This window comes from Scyliorhinus torazame, chromosome 2, assembly GCF_047496885.1.
Source record: "Scyliorhinus torazame isolate Kashiwa2021f chromosome 2, sScyTor2.1, whole genome shotgun sequence".
Lineage (NCBI taxonomy): Eukaryota > Metazoa > Chordata > Chondrichthyes > Carcharhiniformes > Scyliorhinidae > Scyliorhinus > Scyliorhinus torazame.
Genome location: NC_092708.1, coordinates 25774089 through 25796041, shown reverse-complemented (window position 1 = coordinate 25796041; position 21953 = coordinate 25774089). Strand labels below are relative to the sequence as shown.

At 50.8% G+C, this 21953-nt stretch overlaps 1 protein-coding gene across 2 annotated transcripts in view; it reads left to right on the top strand.

Moving 5' to 3' along the window:
• Nucleotides 1-21953, top strand: part of cyp27a3 (cytochrome P450 family 27 subfamily A member 3) — a 101905-nt gene extending 79952 nt beyond the window's left edge. The window contains exons 8-9 of one of the 2 annotated variants that reach the window (XM_072469654.1): nt 1684-1887; nt 18714-21953. In XM_072469654.1, the coding sequence (XP_072325755.1) occupies nt 1684-1887; nt 18714-18830 (321 nt within the window). In that variant the 3' untranslated portion in view covers nt 18831-21953. Of the gene's footprint in view, nt 1-1683; nt 1888-18353; nt 18504-18713 lie in introns of those variants that run through there. The other variant, XM_072469664.1, reaches the window with a different exon arrangement.

Sequence of the window (21953 nt, the reverse complement as noted above, 5' to 3'; positions counted from 1 at the left end):
CTCATTCAGGGTGATATCTGTACGCTGTAATCTCTCAATCCCTCTCATTCACAGAGATATCTGAACACTGTAATCTCTCAATCCCTCTCATTCAGGGAGATATCTGTACACTGTAATCCCTCAATCCCCCTCATTCAGGGAGATATCTGTACACTGTAACCCCTCAATCCCTCTCATGCAGGGTGATATCTGTACACTGTAATGTCTCAATCCCTCTCATTCACGGAGATATCTATACACTGTAATCCCTCAATCCCTCTCACCCTGAGTGATATCTGTGCACTGTAATCTGTCAATCCCTCTCATTCAGGGTGATATCTGTACACTGTAATCCCTCAATCCCTCTCATTTAGGGAGATATCTGGACTCTGTAATCCCTCAATCCCTCTCATTCTCAGCGATATCTGTACACTGTAACCTCTCAATCCCTCTCATTCAGGGAGATATCTGGACTCTGTAATCCCTCAACCCCTCTCATTCACAGCGATATCTGTACACTGTAACCTCTCAATCCCTCTCATTCAGGGAGATATCTGGACTCTGTAATCCCTCAACCCCTCTCATTCACAGCGATATCTGTACACTGTAACCTCTCAATCCCTCTCATTCAGGGAGATATCTGGACTCTGTAATCCCTCAATCCCTCTCATTCACAGCGATATCTGTACACTGTAATCTCTCAATCCCTCTCATTCAGGGAGATATCTGTACACTGTAATCTCTCAATCCCTCTCATTCAGGGAGATATCTGGACTCTGTAATCCCTCAATCCCTCTCATTCACAGAGATATCTGTACACTGTAATCTCTCAATCCCTCTCATTCACAGAGATATCTGTACACTGTAATCCCTCAGTCCCTCTCATTCACAAACATATCTGTACACTGTAATCCCTCAATCCCTCTCATTCAGGGTGATATCTGTACACTGTAATCCCTCAGTCCCTCTCATTCAGGGAGATATCTGTACTCTGTAATCTCTCAATCCCTCTCATTCACAAACATATCTGTACACTGTAATCCCTGAATCCCTCTCATTCAGGGTGATATCAGTACACTGTAATCCCTGAATCCCTCTCATTCAGGGTGATATCAGTACACTGTAATCTCTCAATCCCTCTCATTCAGGGAGATATCTGTACACTGTAATCCCTCAATCCCTCTCATTCACAGAGATATCTGTACACTGTAATCCCTCAATCCCTCTCATTCACAGAGATATCTGTACACTGTAATCTCTTCACTGAAGAAATGCTGCACTGTGGGAGGGGACATCTTTTGGTTAAGATGTTAATCCGAGCTCCATCTGTTCCCCCAGGTGGGTGTAAAAACTAATTTGGCTCCAGTTTTGAAGACGTGCAGTGGATGGTCTCCCTGTGGCCTGGCTTCAGCGGCATTACTTAAAGATAGATTATCCCGTGCTTGCTATATGTGGAAAACCCCTGTGCACAAATCAGCGGCCGTGTGTCCTGCATTGCACCAGTGACCACATTTGAAAAGTACTTACTTGGTTGGGAAATGCTGTGTGACACTCTGAGGCTATTTAAAGGCGAAACCTTTTTAAAATAAATTTGTAACAAGTGAAGGGCGATGTGATGCCTAGCTCTTTAATCCCTCTTTCTCTCTTCTCCTCTCTCTCTCGGCGTTGGGTAAAATACACTAATTCTAACTCTCTCCTCTCCAGACACTCTTCCACCTGTGCCACTACGCCGTGAGTCAGGACGACAGCGAGTTTGCTGAACCCCAAAGCTTCCAGCCGCACCGCTGGCTCCGCGGTGGAGGGAAGACAAAGCACCACCCCTTTGCCTCCATTCCGTTTGGCTTTGGCACCCGCATCTGCCTGGGGAAGAGGGTGGCAGAGCTGGAAATGTACAGCGTGGTCACACGGGTAAGTCGCCGCGAGCCAGCGCCAGGCGGCGTGCAGCGCAGTTCGAACTGAGCGGAAAGCTGGGAGCTGGTAAGCCAGGGAATTCGATGAAAGGGGGAAGGAGGGACTCGTTTCTTTTTCTATCTTTTTCGCCCTTCAGCCTTTGTTTCTTCCACCTGTGCAGCAGAACGATCTGCTTGGTGAGTAGCTGGTGAGTTATTTGCCTTATGAATTCAGAGAACGTTTATTCGACTAATACCAGGACTGGGCGGGTTGTCTTATGAGGAAAGGTTGGGTTTGTATCCACTGGAGTTTAGACGAGTGAGAGGCAACTTGATTGAAACCTTTAAGATCCTGAGGGGTGTTGACAGAGTGAACGTGGGGAGAATGTTTCCTCTTGGGGGATAATCTAGAACAATGAAATGAAATGAAATGAAAATGAAAATCGCTTATTGTCACCTGTAGGCTTCAAATGAAGTTACTGTGAAAAGCCGCTCGTCGCCACATTCCGGCGCCTGTTTTGGGGAGGCTGGTACGGGAAGTCACTTCCGGGAAGTTCAACAGTGACAAGGGGTCACTGTTGAAAAATAAGGGACTTCCGGTGGCTGTCATGGAGGAGTAGGTCGTACATTTGATAGCTCCTGTGACGGACGTTTGGACCTTTTTCTCCCAGTTTTTCCCGGATTTTATTGGATAAATTGGTGGAGAGTGAGACAGTGAGAGAAATCCCCCTCGGTGTATGGAGAATTGGACCAGAAGTGCCCGTGTGAGAAGACAAAGTTCTATAAGAAAGACGCGAGCAGAGCTGGCAACGCGGGAAAGCATGGCGGAGAAGCAGGGCCGTGGGGAGACGGCACAGTGGTCGACGGAGCAGCTGGTGAGGTTTTTTGAAGATTGCTTTGCCACGCTTAAGAAAGACACGCTGGACCCGATCAAAGCTTCAATTGATCAGGTGGTGCAGAATCAAGAAACCCACAGACGTGCGATCCAGGAGGTGGAGAAAAAGGTGTCCGAGCGCAAGGAATACTTAACCGTGCTGGAGACCAAGCTGGAGACGATGAACGACCGCCAAAAAAGAATGCAGGAGAAGCTGGAGGACCTGGAGAACAGGTCCAGGAGGCAGAACCTGAGAATCGTTGGCCTCCCTGAGAGCAGTGAGAGATCGGATGCGAGGGCTTATGTGACGACCGTGCTGGAGAGGTTGAGGGGGGCTGAGGGGTTCCCTTGGCCCCTGGAAGTGGATAGAGCCCCCGCAAAGAAGCCCCGAGCGAATGAGCGAATGGTGGTACGTTTGCACCAATTCCTGGACAAGGAACATGTTCTGCGGTGGGCCAAGAAAGAACGGAGCAGCAAATGGGAGAATTGTGAGCTGCGCATTCATCAAGACCTGGGCGCGGATAAGGCCAAGAGGCGAGCTGGGTTTAAGAAGGGGGTAAAGTTTGGGATGTTGTACCCAGCCCGTCTGTGGGTCACATATGAAGAACGGGAATTTTACTTCGAAACACCAGACGATGAATTGACTTTCATCAGGGAATAAAGACTAGATGTGAACTAAAGACACTGAATCCTTGGGGAGAGTATTGCAATGGCGGTTTGTTGACAATCACTTTTGTGCTGGTTTGAATAAGTAATGTTATGTGCATTAAGGGGCTGTTTCGATGACTGAAGTTAACTTTGTCTTACTGGGATCTGGGTGGAGGGGGCGGGGGTGGTGGTTTCTGTGGTTGTTTTTTCTGTGGTTGTTTTTCCACTGTTTTTACTGATATTTGTTTGCTGGGGAATGTGATGCTTTGAGTATGTATGTCCAAGTGGGGGGACAGGTGAGAGAACAATGAGGAGACAGACTGTTTGGTGCCATGGGAGGGAGCTATCAAGTCAGCTAGGTCAGCTGACTCACGGAAGCACCTTGGCGGGGCGAGCAGGTGTTAAGTTTGAGCTTGGTATTTCCGGTGCTATTACCATGGGGGGAGGGAGCCGGATTGGGGGGGGGTGGTGGGGGGGGGGGGAGCTGCTTTGCTGACAGGGGAGGAACTGTTACTGGGGGACAAATGGGAGGTCGGGAACGGTGAATGCTGAGGGCGGGTTCGAGGAAGCCGGGGATGTGAGCTGGAGGTTGGCCTAAAATGGGTGATGACTAGTCAACAGGGGGGTGGGGGGCAGGAAGCCCCCTTACCAGGCTGATTACATGGAATGTTAGAGGGTTGAATGGGCTCGCGTGTTTGCGCACTTGAGGGGGCTGAAGGCAGACGTGGCAATGTTACAAGAGACACACCTAAAGGCTATAGACCAGACTAGATTGGGAAAGGGGTGGGTTGGCCAAGTATTCCACTCAGGGCTGGACTCAAAGACCGGGGGGGATGGTGATCTTGATCAATAAACGGGTGGCATTAGAGGCAGGGAGAATCATGTCAGACACGGGGGGCAGGTACATAATGGTGAGTGGGAAGCTGGAGGGGGTGCGGGTGGTAGTCGCGAATGTTTATGCTCCAAATTGGGGCGATGTGGAATTTATGAGGCGGGTGTTAGGTAAGATCCCAAACTTAGAGTCACATAACTTAATCATGGGGGCAGATTTTAACACAGTCATTGATCCGGAATTGGACCGGTCAAAATCCAGGACAGGGAGGGTGCCAGGCGCGGCAAAGGAATTGAAGGGGTTTATGGAACAGATGGGGAGAGTAGACCCATGGAGGTTTGCACGGCCAAGGGCGGAGGAGTTTTCTTTTTTCTCCCATGTCCACAAGGTATACTCACGCATCGAGTTTTTTGTTCTGAGCAGGGCTCTAACACCGAAGGTGGTGGATACTGAGTACTTGGCAATCGCAGTGTCGGATCATGCCCCGCACTGGGTGGATCTACGGGTTAGTGTGGAGAGAGGGCATCGCCCGCTATGGAGGCTTGATGTGCGGTTGCTGGCGGACGAAGCGGTCTGTGGCCGGGTGAACAAGTCCATCCAAAACTTCCTGGAAACAAATGATACGGGGGAGGTCTCTGCAGCGACGGTGTGGGAAGCTTTGAAGGCAGTGGTCAGAGGGAAACTAATCTCGATACAGGCCAACAGAGAAAAGGTGGAACGGGCTGAGAGGGACAGGTTAGTTGAGGAGATACTCCAGGTGGACAGGAGATACTCGGAGGCCCTGGACGCGGGGCTACTGAGGGAGCGGCGGAGGTTACAGGTGGAGTTCGGGCTGTTGACTACAGGGAAAGCGGTGGAACAGCGGAGGAAGGCAAGAGGGCGATCTATGAGTATGGGGAAAAGGCAAGCAGAATGTTAGCACACCAGCTCAGGAAAAGGGAGGCGGCCAGGGAGATAGGGAGAGTAAAGAGTAGAGGTGGGATTACGGTCCTGGACCCAGTGGAGGTGAATGAGGTGTTTAAGGACTTTTACAGCAAAATATATGAGTCGGAACCCCCAGCTGGGGTGGAAGGGATGAGGCAGTTTTTGGGTCAGTTGAGGTTTCCAAGGGTGGATGAGGATCTGGTGGAACGGCTGGGAGCCCCAATTGAAATTGAGGAAATAATTGAGGAGCTGGAGGGCATGCAGTCGGGCAAGGCCCCGGGGCCAGACGGCTACCCGGTGGAATTCTATAAGAAGTTCTCAGAGATACTGAGCCCACTGCTGGTGAGGACATTTAATGAAGCAAGAGAGAAGGGAGTCCTCCCCCCAACAATGTCGCAGGCCTCGATTTCATTGATTCTGAAACGGGAGAAGGATCCGGAGCAATGCAGGTCATACAGGCCAATTTCTCTACTGAATGTGGACGCCAAACTGCTGGCTAGGTACTGGCCACAAGGATAGAGGATTGTGTCCTGAGGGTGATAGGGGAAGACCAGACGGGATTTGTTAAGGGCAGGCAACACAACCAATGTTCGAAGGCTTTTAAATGTTATTATGATGCCCTCAGAAGGAGAGGAGGCGGAGGTGGTGGAAGCGATGGATGCGGAGAAGGCTTTTTATCAGGTGGAGTGGAATTACCTGTGGGAGGGGCTGGGAAGGTTTGGGTTTGGTGAGGGCTTTATTGACAGGGTGCGGTTGCTCTATCAGGCACCAGTAGCGAGTGTGCGTACAAACCGGTTGAGGTTGAGGTATTTTAAACTACACCGAGGGACGATGCAAGGGTGCCCCCTCTCCCCGCTACTGTTTGCTCTGGCCATAGAGCACTGACCATGGCGTTAAGAGCCTCTAGGAACTGGAAAGGGCTGGTTCGGGGGGGGGAGTGGAGCACCGGGTCTCGCTCTACGCAGATGACCTGCTCTTGTATATTTCAGACCCGTTGGAGGGGATGGGGCAAGTTATGCGGATCCTCGGGGAATTTGCTAATTTTTTGGGGTATAAATTGAACATGGGGAAAAGCGAGATGTTTGTGATGCAGGCAAGAGGGCAGGAGAAGAGACTGGGAGAGCAGCCGTTTAGAATGGTAGGAAGGTGTTATCGATATCTGGGAATCCAGGTGGTCCGGGAATGGGAGGCACTGCACAAGTTAAACCTATCCCGGCTCATAGAACAAATGAAAGAGGACTTTAAGAGATGGGACATGCTCCCGCTATCACTGGCGGGGGGGGGGGTACAGACCGTGAAAATGACTGTCCTCCCCAGATTCCTGTTTGCCTTTCGGTGCCTCCCCATCTTCATCCCGAGAGTCTTTTTCAGGCGGGTGAATAAGGTCATTTTGGGCTTTGTGTGGGCGAGTAAAACCCCACGAGTGAAGAAAGTATTGCTGGAGCGCAGTCGGGGGTGGGGGGGGTTGGCGCTGCCAAACTTTTGCAATTACCACTGGCAGGCGAATATAGCCATGATTAGGAAGTGGGTAGTGGGGGAGGGGTTGGTGTGGGAGCGGATGGAGGCGGCGTCATGTAAAGACACTAGTTTGGGAGCACTGATAACGGCACCTCTCCCGTTCTCGCCGGCCCGTTACTCCACAAGTCCGGTGGTGCTGGCGGCTCTGAGAATCTGGGGGCAGTGGAAGACATATAAGAGAGTGGAGGGAGCATCGGTTTGGACCCCGATTTATAATCATCATCGGTTTGTACCGGGTAGGCTGGATGGCGGGTTCCGGAGATTAGGAATCTTCCAGGAATTAGGAAGATGGGGGATCTATTTATAGACGGGAGCTTCCCCAGCTTGAAAGCCTTGGAGGATTGTTGTTTTATGGTTGGGGAGTGTGAAGATTGGGATGGGGATGGAAATGCTTATTGTACCATGTGTCTGTCGCTGTTATTGTTATTATTATAAAAACTTGCAAATACCCGAATAAAAATATTTAAAAAAAATAAGGACAGTAAGAAATCTTACAACACCAGGTTAAAGTCCAACAGGTTTGTTTCAAATCACTAGCTTTCGGAGCCCTGCTCCTTCCTCAGGTGAATGAAGGATGAAGGAACTGCCCACCCCAGCCCAACGCCGGCATCTCCACATCATGGAAAAATAAGGGGTCACCCATTTAAGATGGAGATGAGGAAAATTTTGTTCTCTCGGAGGGCCGTGAGTCTCTGGAATTTTCTGCCTCAGAAGGCAGTGGGCAGAATCTTTGAATGTTTATAAGGCAGAGCTGGATAGATTCTTGATTAACGAGGGGGTTATCGGGGTCGGCTGGACAGCGGGGTTGAAGTTGCAATCAGATCAACCACCCTCTTACTGAATGGCAGAGCAGGCTCGAGGGGCCGAGTGGCCTACTCCTGCTCGTATGTTTGAGTGTTCATATGTGTCTGCTGCCCTTGTCCTTCAAGGTGATAAAGGTTGTGGGGTTCAAAGGTGCTGTTGAAGGAATCTTGGTGAGTTGCTGCAGTGCAAATTGGTGGTAAGTTAAGTGAGTGTTTTTTTTTTAATTTAGAGTACCCAATTCATTTTTTCCAATTAAGGGGCAATTTAGCGTGGCCAATCCACCTAGCCTGCACATCTTTGGGTTGTGGGGGCGAAACCCACGCAAACACGGGGGGGATGCGCAAACGCCACACGGACAGTGATCCAGAGCCGGGATCGAACCTGGGAACCTCGGCTCCGTGAGGCTGCAGGGCTAACCCACTGTGCCCCCGTGCTGCCCTAGTTAAGTGAGTATTGAAAGTAGTGGAAGGGGGAGCAATCAACTGGGCTGCTGTTTCCTGGCTGGTGTCGAGCTTCTTGAGTGTTGTTGAAGCTGCACTCATGCAGGCTGTGTTGTTATGTTACATAAGCCGCTACTTGGTGTAGGCGCTGTTGAAGAATACTCCAGACTTTGAGGTAAGTTGAACGTATTTATTGAGCAATTAACAAAGCTCCTATATGAGTTCTACACTCTACTGATGTGACTCTAGTAACACAGTACACTCAACTAACTATATGAACTTGCTCTAGGCCACATGCAGTGGTGTGACGGTGCTGCTAACCACACACGTCTTACTCTCTAGGTTTCTGCCGGCGGAGGGGGGAGAGGGCCTGTGTGTCTTGTATTTTTATAGTGGTCGTGTGGTGCCCTCTTGTGGTGATGCCACCGCTGGGTGTTCTGATTACCCATTGGTTGCATGTCTGCATATCATTACCTCTTCCCCCTTTTTTTTTGTGCATTTCTAATGTGGTGATGGTAGCTATGGTTGACAGTACTAAAGATAATAACATGGTATGCATGACTTGGATATACAGTAAACATGAGAAGGAAAATGTTCATAAGTCCAGTCTTTTGGGTCACCGTCTCATCCTTGATGACCTTCTGAGAGGTGGCGGAGGGGATGCCGGTGTCTTGATAGCCGTGTGGGAGTCACGACTGGTGGAATCGTGGTTCGTGGTGTCTTGAGGCGGCGCTTCAACAGACGGCAGTGGAGGGGGAGTTGGTCGTGGGCGTATGATTTTCCGAAGTGCCCTTCGATTTCGTCGAACGATGTTGCCGTCAGCCGTTTTTGTCAAGTAGGATCTGGGCGCGGCCTGCCGAATGATGACAGCTGGGGCAGACCACCCGCCATCAGGTATTCTGATCCTGACGGTGTCTGCTGGGGATTGCGCGTCCAGATCGGTGGCGTGTGCGTCATAGTGCTGTTTCTGACTGTCACAAAGCTGTTGTATTTTTTTTAGTACCGGTAGGTGATCTGGGTTGGGCAGGTGTAGGGCTGGAAGCATTGTTCTGAGGTCCCTGTTCATCAGCAGTTGAGCTGGTGACATGCCAGTTGATAAGGGAGTCGCCCGGTGCGATAGTAGTGCAAGGTGTATGTCGAAGGCGGAGTCTGAGGCTTTGTGGATAAGTTGTTTGATGATGTGCACCCCCTTTTCAACTTTGCCATTGGACTGCGGATAGTGCGGACTGGAGGTAACGTGCTTGAAGTTGTAGCCTTTAGCAAACGTGACCTATTCTCCACTGTGGAAGCACGGTCCATTGTCGCTCATGACAGTATTTGGGATGCCATGCCTCGAGAACGTCTCTTTGCACGCTTTGATGACGGTCTTTGAGGTGAGGTCGGACAGCTTCAGCACCTCAGGATAGTTTGAGAAGTAGTCAGTGAGTAGGATGTAGTCGCGACCATTCGCGTGGAATAGGTCAGTGCCGACCTTGGACCACGGAGAGGTTTCCAGATCGCGTTGTTGGAGCGTCTCCTTACCCTGTGTTGGTTGGAACTTCTGACAGGTCTCGCAGTCCAGGACCATATCCGTGATGTCCTGGTTGATGCCAGGCCAAGAGACTTGTCGGGCCCTGCGTCTGCATTTTTCTGTGCCCAGGTGTCCCTCGTGAATTTGCTGCAGTACCATGGGCTTGAGACGCAGCGGGATCACTACTCTGTCCATCTTTAGCAGGACAGTTGATCAGCATTAGGTCGTCTTTGACGTTGTAGAATTGATGGCATTGCCCTTTTGGCCACCCATTGTTGAGGATGTGGATGACTCGATGCAGCAGGGGGTCTGTGTCCATCTCTTCTCTGTTGAGAATGAGTTTTTTGTCTAATGCCGGGAGGTTGCTTGCGCACATTTGTACCTGCGATTCAATGTGCTGGATGATCTCCAGTGGCTCACTCGGTGAGGTGACGAAGCGGGACGATGCATCTGAACTGATGAGCTCTTTGCCAGGCGTGTACACAAGATTGAAATCGTACCTCCGGAGTTTGAGCAGAATTCTTTGCAATCGGCACGTCATGTCGTTCAGGTTATTTTGGATGATGTGGACCAGAGGTCGGTGATCTGTTTCAACGGTGAATGTTGGCAGTCCGTAGACGTAGTCATGGAATTTGAGGATGCCGGTGAGAAGACCTAAACACTTCTTTTCAATCTGCGCATACCTGGTCTCCGTCGGTGTCATTGCCCGTGATGCGTATGCTACTGGGACCCATGATGATGTGTCGTCTTTCTGTAGCAGTACCGCTCCAATGCCATCCTGACTCGCATCGGTCGAGATTTTAGTTTCGCGATCTGGGTCAAAGAACGCGAGGGTGGGTCCAGTGGTGAGTTTGGCCTTCAGCTCCAACCACTCTATCTGGTCTTCCATCGTCCATTCGAAGGCGGTTGATTTCTTTATCAATTTTCTTAGGGACGTTGTGTGTGGCCAAATACGGGATGAATTTGCTGAGGAAGTTTACCACTCCAAGGAAGCACAGTACTGCTTTCTTGTCCTCGGGGACTTTCATTGCCTCAATGGCTTTTATTTTGTCCGTGTCCGGGCGGACACCATGTTTCAATATCTGATCACCCAGGAACTTCAGCGTGGACATCCCAAAGCAACACTTGGATTTGTTTAGCTTGAGGCCATGCTCATGTATGCGTCAGAATACTCTCTTCAATCGCGACACATGTTCCTCCGGAGTTGAAGACCAGATGATGACATCGTCAACGTAGACACGAACTCCGTCTATTCCCTCCATCATCTGTTCCATGATGCGGTGGAAAATCGCTGATGCCAAGATGATGCCAAATGGCATTCGGTTGTAGCAGAATCTGCCAAAAGGCGTGTTGAAGGTGCAGAGCTTTCTGCTGGATTCTTCAAGTTGGATTTGCCGGAATCCTTGGGATGCATCTAGTTTCATGAAGTACCTTTGCGCTTGTGATTTCTTCCCTGTTTGGGATTGAGTAATATTCCCGCATAATGTTTTTGTTTAGATCCTTGGGGTCGATGCAGATTCGTAGGTCCCCCGAAGGCTTCTTGACGCACACCATCGAGCTGACCCAGTCAGTTGGTTCAGTGACCTTAGAGATGATGCCTTTCTTCCGTAGGCTTGCGAGTTCTGCTTTCAGTCGATCCCTCAGTGGAGCAGGAACTCTCCTTGGTGGGTGGACCACTGGTTTTGCGTCAGGCCGTAGTAGACTCGTATGGAAGTGTCCCCATTCCGCGGAAGACATCTGGGTATTGGGTCAGTACATCATCGATGCTGGCCTGAAGATCCTGATGAGACGGTGTCATGGTGTAGACCCTTTGGATGAGGGTCAGTTGCTTGCAGGCTTGCGCATCTAGCAGGGTCGCCCTGTCTGGTTGGACAAGCTCGAATCTCAGGCTTGTCTCGATGTGTCGGTTGGACACGACACTGTCAAATGGCATGACTCCAGTGCCGAGATTGCGTCGCCATTGTAGTCCTGGAGTTTGCAAGCAGCTGGAAGGATTTTGGGAGCCTTCTTGATTTTCGTGAAGTCAAACTTCGAGATCAGGTTGGCGGAGGCACCTGTGTCCAGTTTGAACTGGATGGGGCGGTGGTTGACATCCATCACTGCGGTCCATTCATCCTCGGAATCAACGGCAAGGATCGATTGGATTTGCCAGGTGCCCGGTGTGGCGTTTTCGCACTTTGTGATGATGCCTACTCGGAATGTTTTATCCAGGTAGTCATTGTCTGGATCTGTTGCACTACCTTGATCAGAGTCATGCGTTTGGTGTTGCACACTCCTGGTGCGGTTCTGTTTGAACTGTGGTCGCTGACTCCTGAATTGTGGTGCAGATCTGCTCTGGGCAGCATAGTGGTCGAGTCTCCCACATTGGAGATATTGATTGTCTTTTGCAGGGCGTTTTTTTCTAAAGTGGGCGGTTCCACAGTTTGTACACGTCATGACGCGGCGTCATGACGTTCCATGCGTCGTCACGCATGCGCGGTGCGGTTCTCGGTCGTTTAATTCCTTTGTTCGTAGTGCGCATGCGCAGTACGGTTCTCGGCCAATTTTTGTTTCCGGTCGTACTGCGCATGCGCCGGGCCCAAGGAGGAGCACACGCGGTGCCTGCCATGGGAGGTGTGGAGGCGCTGCATTCGGGAGGTGGCCTGAACGCTCTCCACCTCGTGGGAGGTTTGGTTTTTCACTCTCAGCGTTTCTGTATTGTAAGTAGCAATTTTTTGAATGTTCATTTACAGTGCACGTTTCGATAGCGATCCTTAAAGTCATATGTTTAATTTTCTCTGATCATGGAGTCAGTTATGTCACCGAAGTTGCAGGATTGCGCTTGCAGTCTAAGGTTAGTGAGATAAATATTGAAGGATTCATCTTTACCTTGCATCCTTTGTTTAAAGATCTAGCGCTCAAATATTTTGTTTGTGTCAACCTCGCAGAATTTTTCCAGGATAGTTTTGTATTTCGTTTTGTCCTGCCCGTCTGTGTATTGGAACGAGTTGAAGATCTCTATCGCGTGGTGTGGCGGTATGTATTAGGGGTCATGTGGGACTGTGAAGCCGTGTTGCTATTGGCTGACAGATCCCGGGTCCTGGTTGGCTGCTGACTCCTGGCTCCGCCCTGAAGGCAGAGTATAAGAACCCAAGCTTCTCCCCGCCGCTTCATTCTGTTGCTGAACTGCTGGGGACAAGTCTCGCTTAATAAAGCCTCATCGACTTCATCACTTCTCGTCTCTCTCGTAAGTCATTGTGCGCTACAATTTATTATGCGAGCTTAAAAGACTATGGAGCTCCAGATCGCCCCGGAATGCCTGCTGATCAGCCCCCAAGCAGCGAACTCGGCAGCAGTATTCAAACACTGGCAAACATGTTTTGAAGGCTACCTCCGAACGGCCCCCGGCCGGATCACAGAAGACCAGAAAATGCAGGTCCTGCATTCGAGGGTAAGCCCGGAAATGTACCCTCTCATATAAGACGCAGAGGATTTCCCGACGGCGCTCGCATTACTGAAGGGCATCTACGTTCGGCCCGTTAACCAGGTCTACACGTGCCACCAACTCGCGACGAGACGGCAAAGTCCCGGAGAATCGCGAGAAGAATTCTACGCCGCGCTGCTAATTTTGGGACGGGGCTGCAGCTGCCTGCCGGTGAACGCAATCGAACACACGGACATGCTAATTCGCGATGCATTTGTGGCAGGTATGAACTCTCCCCAAATTTGCCAAAGACTTTTAGAAAGAGAGTCGCTAGGACTCTCAGAGGCACGGGCCCTTGCAGCTTCCCTAGATGTGGCCTCGCAAAACGCCCACACCTATGGCCCCGACCGCGCGGCAGCCCCTTAGGCTCCGTGGACCCCCGTCACGACAAACCCCCCCCCCCCCTCGCAGGCTTGCGCGGTTAAAGCACCAGACCATCCCGGGGGGGCCCGCTGCTATTTCTGCGGGCAAGCGAAACACCCCCGTCTGCGCTGCCCGGCCCGCGCAGCTATTTGTAAAAGCTGCGGCAAGAAGGGCCATTACGCGGCAGTGTGCCGGTCCCGGGGGGTCGCCGCAATCCCCGGAGAAGAACGAGCCCAGCTTATCCCAAACGCTCCCCAACCCCCCCAGCGCCCCATGTGCCGCGGGTGCCGCCATTTTGGGTCCCGGGCACCACGAGGGGAGGATGGGCGCCGCCATCCTGTGACCCCCCAGCCACCTGCGATTCATGGGGGTGGCCATTTTGTCCACCCCCGACCACGTGCGATCCATGGGGGCGGCCATTTTGTCCACCGCCGGCCGCATGCGATTCATGGAGGCGGCCATCTTGGCTGACAACAAAGGACCCCAGCATCGACGGCTCCACGGGGTCCGAAGAAGACGCCGTGACACTACTACCACGACTAGCTTCGGTGACACTGGATCAATCACGGCCCCGGATGGTCCAGACGACGACAACAACGGTGCTGATCAACGGACACGAGACACCATGCCTGATCGACTCCGGGAGCACTGAAAGTTTTATTCACCCAGACACGGTAAGACGCTGTTTTCTGACCATCCATCCAAGCACGCAAAAGATTTCCCTAGCTGCAGGATCCCACTCCGTAGAGATCAAAGGGTTCTGCATCGCGAACCTAATGGTGCAAGGGATGGAGTTTAAGAACTACAGGCTCTACGTCCTTCCCCAACTCTGCGCGCCCACATTACTGGGATTAGATTTCCAGTGTAACCTGCAGAGCCTAACATTTCAATTCGGCGGCCCAATACCCCCACTCACTATCTGCGGCCTCGCAACTCTCAAGGTTGAACCGCCGTCCTTGTTTGCAAACCTCACCCCGGATTGCAAACCCGTCGCCACTAGGAGCAGACGGTACAGCGCCCAGGACCGGATATTTATTCGGAGTGAAGTCCAGCGGTTGCTGAAGGAAGGCATAATCCAGGCCAGCAATAGTCCCTGGAGAGCCCAGGTGGTAGTAGTAAAGACCAGGGAGAAGCAAAGGATGGTCGTAGACTATAGTCAGACCATCAACAGGTACACACAGCTAGATGCGTACCCTCTCCCCCGCATATCCGACATGGTAAATCGGATTGCCCAGTATAAGGTTTTCTCCACCGTGGACCTCAAGTCCGCCTACCACCAGCTCCCCATCCGCCCAGGTGACCGCAAGTACACAGCCTTCGAGGCAGACGGGCGTCTATACCACTTCCTAAGGGTCCCATTTGGTGTCACAAACGGGATCTCGGTCTTCCAACGGGAGATGGACCGAATGGTTGACCAGCACGGGTTGCAGGCCACGTTCCCGTATCTCGACAACGTAACCATCTGCGGCCACGATCAGCAGGACCACGACGCCAACCTCCAAAAATTCCTCCAGACCGCTAACGCCCTGAACCTCACATACAACGAGAAAAAGTGCGTTTTTAGCACAAACCGGTTGGCCATCCTGGGATACGTAGTGCGCAATGGGATAATAGGCCCCGACCCCGAACGCATGCGCCACCTTATGGAATTTCCCCTCCCCCACTGCTCCAAAGCCCTGAAACGTTGCCTGGGTTTCTTTTCATATTACGCCCAGTGGGTCCCCCAGTATGCAGACAAGGCCCGCCCGCTAATACAGTCCACTACCTTCCCCCTGTCGACAGAGGCTCGCCAGGCCTTCAGCCGCATCAAAGCGGATATCGCAAAGGCCACGATGCGCGCCATCGACGAGTCCCTCCCCTTCCAGGTCGAGAGCGACGCATCCGACGTAGCTCTGGCGGCCACCCTTAACCAAGCGGGCAGACCCGTGGCCTTTTTCTCCCGGACCCTCCACGCCTCAGAAATCCGCCACTTCTCAGTGGAAAAGGAAGCCCAAGCCATAGTGGAAGCTGTGCGACATTGGAGGCATTACCTGGCCGGCAGGAGATTCACTCTCCTCACCGACCAACGGTCGGTAGCCTTCATGTTCGATAATGCACAGCGGGGCAAAATTAAAAATGACAAGATCTTAAGGTGGAGGATCGAGCTCTCCACCTTCAACTATGAGATCTTGTACCATCCCGGAAAGCTGAACGAGCCGTCCGATGCCCTATCCCGCGGCACATGGGCCAACGCACAAATAGACCGCCTCCAAGCCCTCCACGAGGACCTCTGCCACCCGGGGGTCACTCGATTCTATCATTTTCGTAAAGTCCCGCAACCTCCCCTACTCTGTGGAGGAGGTCCGTACAGTCACCAGGAACTGCCACATCTGCGCAGAGTGCAAACCGCATTTTTTCAGGCCGGATAGAGCGCACCTGATCAAGGCTTCCCGCCCCTTTGAACGCCTCAGTTTGGATTTCAAAGGGCCCCTCCCCTCCACTGACCGCAATGCATACTTCCTGAACGTGGTGGACGAGTACTCTTGTTTCCCCTTCGCCATCCCCTGCCCTGACATGACAGCGGCCACAGTCATTAAAGCCCTTGGCACCATATTCACACTGTTCGGTTGCCCCGCGTATATCCATAGCGACAGGGGGTCCTCCTTCATGAGTGACGAGCTGCGCCAGTTCCTGCTCAGCAAGGGCATAGCCTCGAGCAGGACGACCAGCTACAACCCCCGGGGGAACGGGCAAGTAGAGAGGGAGAACGGCACGGCCTGGAAGACCGTCCTGCTGGCCCTACGGTCCAGGGATCTCCCAGTTCCCAGTGGCAGAAGGTCCTCCCAGATGCTCTCCACTCCATCCGGTCGCTGCTGTGTACCACCACTAACCAAACGCCTCATGAGCGCCTCCTTGTCTTCCCCAGGAAGTCCTCCTCCGGAACGTCGCTGCCGACCTGGCTGGCGGCCCGAGGACCCATCTTGCTCCGGAAACATGTGCGGGCGCACAAATTGGACCCGTTGGTCGAGAGGGTTCACCTTCTCCACGCGAACCCGCAGTACGCCTACGTGGCGTACACCGACGGCCGACAGGACACGGTTTCCCTGCGGGACCTGGCGTCCGCCGGCAACACTCACACCCCCCCGACACCGATCATCCCCTCCCTGCCACCGGCGCACCCCGCTACTGCCCCCTTCCCGGGGGGATCGGTCCTCCTCCCGTGCCCGCCCAGGAGTAAACCAGGAACAAACACCGAAACGCTCCCGGAGACGACAACACCTGAACAAGCACCTGCACCACCACCGGGGCTGAGGCTATCGACGAGGAAGACCAGACCATCCGCGTGACACCAAGAATGTTGTTGTACTGTAATACTATATTGTAAATAGTTTTCACAAACTTGTACATAGCCCAGTGTAGGGCTAAAACTGTAGTAACATGTCCGAAATTTTCCTTCCAGGGCCAGCCTTGTAAACCCCTACCACCATGCGAACCACCACTCCGCCGGGTTCCTTTTTAACAAGGGGTGAATGTGGTGGTATGTATTAGGGGTCATGTGGGACTGTGAAGCCATGATGCTATTGGCTGACAGATCCCGGGTCCTGGTTGGCTGCTGACTCCTGGCTCTGCCCTGAAGGTGGAGTATAAGAACCCGAGCTTCTCCCCGCCGCTTCATTCTGTTGCTGAACTGCTGGGGACAAGTCTCGCTTAATAAAGCCTGAATCGACTTCATCACTTCTCGTCTCTCTCATAAGTCATTGTGCGCTACACGTGGTCACCCGCAGTGGTCAGTAGGAGAGCTATCTTCCGAGCATCGGTCGCGCTGTTCAAGCTGGATGCTTCTACATATAGTTTAAATTTTTGTTCAAACGAACGCCAGTTAGCACTAAGATTACCGGTGGTCCTGAGGTGACGAGGAGCCCGTGGCTTGTCCATCGTGCCTGAATTCGGTAGCTTTGTTCCGGCGGCAATGCTTGCGTTGGCTCTGTTGCCAAAGAGCTATCTGAGTTTGTCTCTCAACTTACTGAGTTTAACTAGGTAGGTTCAGTAGCCATGTGTTGTTGAGTAACATAAGCCGCTACTTGGTGTAGGTGCTGTTGAAGAATACTCCAGACCACGTGGTAAGTTGAACGTATTTATTGAGCAATTAACAAAGCTTCTAAATGAGTTCTACACTCCACTGATCTGACTCTAGTAACACAGTACACTCTACTAACTATGAACTTGCTGTAGACCACATGTAGTGGTGTGACGGTGCTGCTAACCACACACATCTTGCTCTCTAGGTTTCTGCCGGCGGAAGGGGGAGAGGGCCTGTGTGTCTTGTCTTTTTATAGTGGTCGTGTAGTGCCCTCTTGTGGTGATGCCACCACTGGGTGTTCTGATTACCCATTGGTTGTGTCTTGTTCTGATTACCCATTGGTTGCATGTCTGCATATCATTACACAGGCAAGTGGAGAGTATCCCATTGCACTCTTTACTTGTAGACGGTAGACTGGGTTTGGGGAGTCAGGGGCTGGGTTATTGCTGCAGGAGCTTTGGATCTGCTCTTTTAACCACAATATTTATATGGTTACTCCAGTTCAGTTTCTGGTCAATGGTAACCCCCAGGATGTTGATGGTGGGGATTCAGTGATGGTAATGCCATTGAATGTCAAGGGGTGATGGTTAGATTCTCCCTGGCATAAAAGTGATCACCAGTCTCTGGATTAGGGAAGGATGAGTAACAATCCAACCAGTTTATATAGCAAGCATGTGTGTGTCTTAGTGTGAGCGTGTCTTTAAGTGTGTGTCTGTTTGTGAGTGGTCTGTCGGATGCAGCACGGTAGCGCAGTGGTTCGCACTGTTGCTTCACAGCACCAGGGTCCCAAGTTCGATTCCTGGCTTGGGTCACTGTGCGGAGTCTGCACGTTGCCCCCATGTCTACGTGGGTTTCCTCCGGTTGCTCCCGTTTCCTCCCACAAGTCCCGAAAGACGTGCTTGTTAGGTGAATTAAACATTCTGAATTCTCCCTCTGTGTTCCTGAACAGGCGCAGGAGTGTGGTGAAGAGGGGCTTTTCACAGTAACTTCATTGCAGTGTTAATGTAAACCTACTTGTGACACTAATAAAGATCATATACACCTTACAGCATAGTTGAACACTAAGAATCAAAGTGAATTCCTGAGAGCTGGGGCATACCTCGATTTGGAATGAACGAATTCTCAAGGTCATGTGATGTACAGAGGAACACTCCAGTGGAAGAAAATAAGAAAGGCATTCAAAGTATCAGTGTTTATGTTTTGTTGAGATTGTTCAACATAAAGTATCAGTATTTACAAATATAATGTTATTATTGCTTGCTTTGTTTAACTCTTGCATTTTTTGTTTAAAATGTAAAATTGTGTGGTGTCGTTCTTTCAGTTAATTACTGGGAGTTTGAATTTCTTTTGAAAAATCTCTACCAAGCTCGTGCCACTACTTCCGATCTCTTTTCTTTTCTCCTATTCAGCTAATCAAACATTTCGAAGTCAGGCCAGACCCTTCCGGAGTGACGGTTATGTCAAAAACCAGGACGTTGCTTAGCCCGGCAAGCCCCATCAACTTGGAGTTCATCGACAGGAAGTGAACAAATGACCGACCATCTGCCTGGCCTGTCCTTCCCCTGTAATACTACCCATTTATCCCGACCCTCTTCTTTCTGTCAGTCAGCCAACCCTCAATCCAATCCAGTACTCTTCCCCAATCCCCTGCGATCCCACCTCCTGGATTAGTCTTTTATGCGCCACCTTGTCAAATGCCTTCTGGAAGTCTAGATATACCACATCCACAGGTTCCCCATTATCCACTTTGCTGGGTTACATCCTCAAAGAACTCAAGCAAGTTCATCAAGCATGACTTGCCCTTCATAAAACCATGCTGACAATGGTGGATTGAGCTTTGTCTTTCCAAATGTTCAGTTATCTCCTTCTCAATGATTGATTCCAGCAACTTCCCCACCACAGAGGTCAAGCTAACCGTTCAGTGGTTTCCTACCTTTTGCCTCTCTCCCTTTTTGAGTAGGGGCGTCACGTTAGCGTGCTTCCAATCCACCAGGGCCCTTCCAGAATTCAGGTAATTCTGAAATGTCATAACCAAATCATCCACTGTCTCTGCTGCCACCTCCCTAGTGTGCAGACCACCAGATCCCGGAGACTTATAGAATCATAGAAACCCTACAGTGGAGAAAGAGGCTATTCGGCCCATCCAGTCTGCACCGACCCTTTGAAAGGCCACCCTATGTAGGCCCTATCCACCGCCTTGTAATCGCACCCTGAGGGGCAATTTAACATGTCCAATCCACCTAAACTGCACATCTTTGGACTGTGGGAGGAAACCGGAGGAAACGCAGACACGGCGAGAAAGTGCAAACTCCACACAGACAGTCACCCGAGATGGGAATTAAACCTGGGTACCTGGCGCTGTGAGGCAGTAGTGCTAACTACTGCGCCATCATGCCGCCAATCCCATTCATTTATTCAATACCGTGTCCCTAGTGATGATTATTGCACCAAGTTCCTCTGCATTAACTGTAGTTTTTGGAAATTATTTTCTTAAATTTAGAGTGCCCAATTCTTTTTTTTTCCAATTAAGGGGCAATTTAGCGTGGCCAATCCACCTACCCTGCACATCTTTGGGTTGTGGGGGTGAGATCCACGCAGACACGGGGAGAATGTCCAAACTCCACACGTTCAATTCCAGTACCGGCCTCCCCGAACAGGTGGCAGAATGTGGCGACTAGGGGCTTTTCACAGTAACTTCATTGAAGCCTACTTGTTACAATAAGAGATTATTATTATCACAGTGACCCGGGACCGGGATCGAACCTGGGACCTCAACGCCGTGAGGAAAATTTTTACTATCTTCTACCGTGAAGATAGAGGCATAATATTGGTTCAGTACCTCCGTCATCTCTGTGTTCCCCATTGTTACCTCACCAGTATCGGCCTTTAAAAAGCCAACATTTACTTTAGCTATTCTCTTTCTCTTTAAATACCGTAAGAAGTCTTACAACACCAGTTTAAAGTCTAACAGGTTTGTTTCGATGTCACTAGCTTTCGGAGCGCTGCTCCTTCCTCGGGTGAATGCAGAGGTATGTTCCAGAAACACATATATAGACAAATTCAAAGATGCCAAACAATGCTAGGAATGCGACCATTAGCAGGTGATTAAATCTTTACAGATCCAGAGATGGGGTAACCCCAGGTTAAAGAGGTGTGAATTGCATCAAGCCAGGACAGTTGGTAGGATTTCGCAGGCCAGATGGTGAATCCTACCAACCTGTCCTGGTTCCCATTTCCGCCCTGGGTAAATTCTCGCTGCAGTGCAGTGTGTGGCCACATGAGGCTGCTGTAGAGTCCGGTGCCGTGGACTTTCTTGCCTCCCTGGCATCGACTCCGGTTTCTACAGCAGCTATTCGGCAGTCGGTGGGGGGGGGGAATGCATCTGTTCAAGTACAGTTCGCAGGAAGATGGAGATGATCGCACAAAGAGCCCGGCCTCAGGGTTAACGTTCCGCATCGGATGCATGTTTAATGTCTGCCACTGTTACCCTTGTCAGTGAACCTTGAATTTATATTACTATTGATGTTGTCAGTGTTGGCTGAATTTCTGCTGTTATTTCTTCTTGTTGGTTGGTTCTCTGAGTAACAACAAAAAACAGAAAATATATTTTTATTTACAATTATTTTTTCCACTCAACAATACGGAAGTGCCAACAATGAACGTGGCGTGGGTCGCGAGTCGGCCATTTTGTAAAAGTGGGTCGTCGGAAAGAAGTTTGAAAAGCACTGGGTTAGGGGGTGAGGGAGAACACAGGACTGGGCTGCAATGCTGTTGACCCGAGAAAGAGCGAATTTGCATTGTTTGTAGAACCCTTTCGTAACTTTAAGACATTCCAAAGCGCTTCACAGCCAATGACATGAGGCAAATGAGAACTGAGCAGATGGTTTCCACACAACAACATTCCACATCAATACAATAATGACAAGACAATTGGTTTTTTTTTAAGAGGTATTGGATTGAAGAATAAATACTGTTCAGAGCAGATAAGGGAATTAACTCCTTGCTCTTCAAAACAGTGCCCTGGCATTATTTTATGTCTCACCCAAGAGCGTGAAAAGAGCCTGGGCTTAAATTTCATTTGTACCTCAGGCACTGCAGCAGCCTCTCAGTGCTGGCACGGGGAGTGTCAGCCTCGATCTGACGTTCGAGTCGCTGAAGTGAGGCTGTGACCTCACAACCATCTGAGGTGGAGGTGGGAGTTATTCCGTGGGACCGTCACAGAGATTTCAAGTAAGTTAAGCCGCCAGAATCCCAGGTGACCATAGGCTGCTCTCTCCTTTGAGGGGGAGAGCTGATTGGTGGTGATTTAACCTGGGGATCACCAGGGGCAATAATCTCGGCCAATATAGGAATTGAACCCATGCCGCTCCAGCTAAGTGATCGAAACCAGGAGGGCTTATTTACCATGTGATTAGAAGGCATTGAATATGCAATTTTGTTTCTGCCGATTTAAATGATGGAATGAGTTCAATATTTGCTCCAGGTTTTGTATATGTAGCCCAAGATTTACTGTACACTTTCTTCCCTCTTTTGTGGCATTTTATTTGAAGGGTGTCCACAGCTCTGCTGCCATCTGGAGGTTGCTATTTTATTGCAGATATCAGAGCTAACACGCTATTCTGACTCAATAAAAACACACGCTGCCTTTG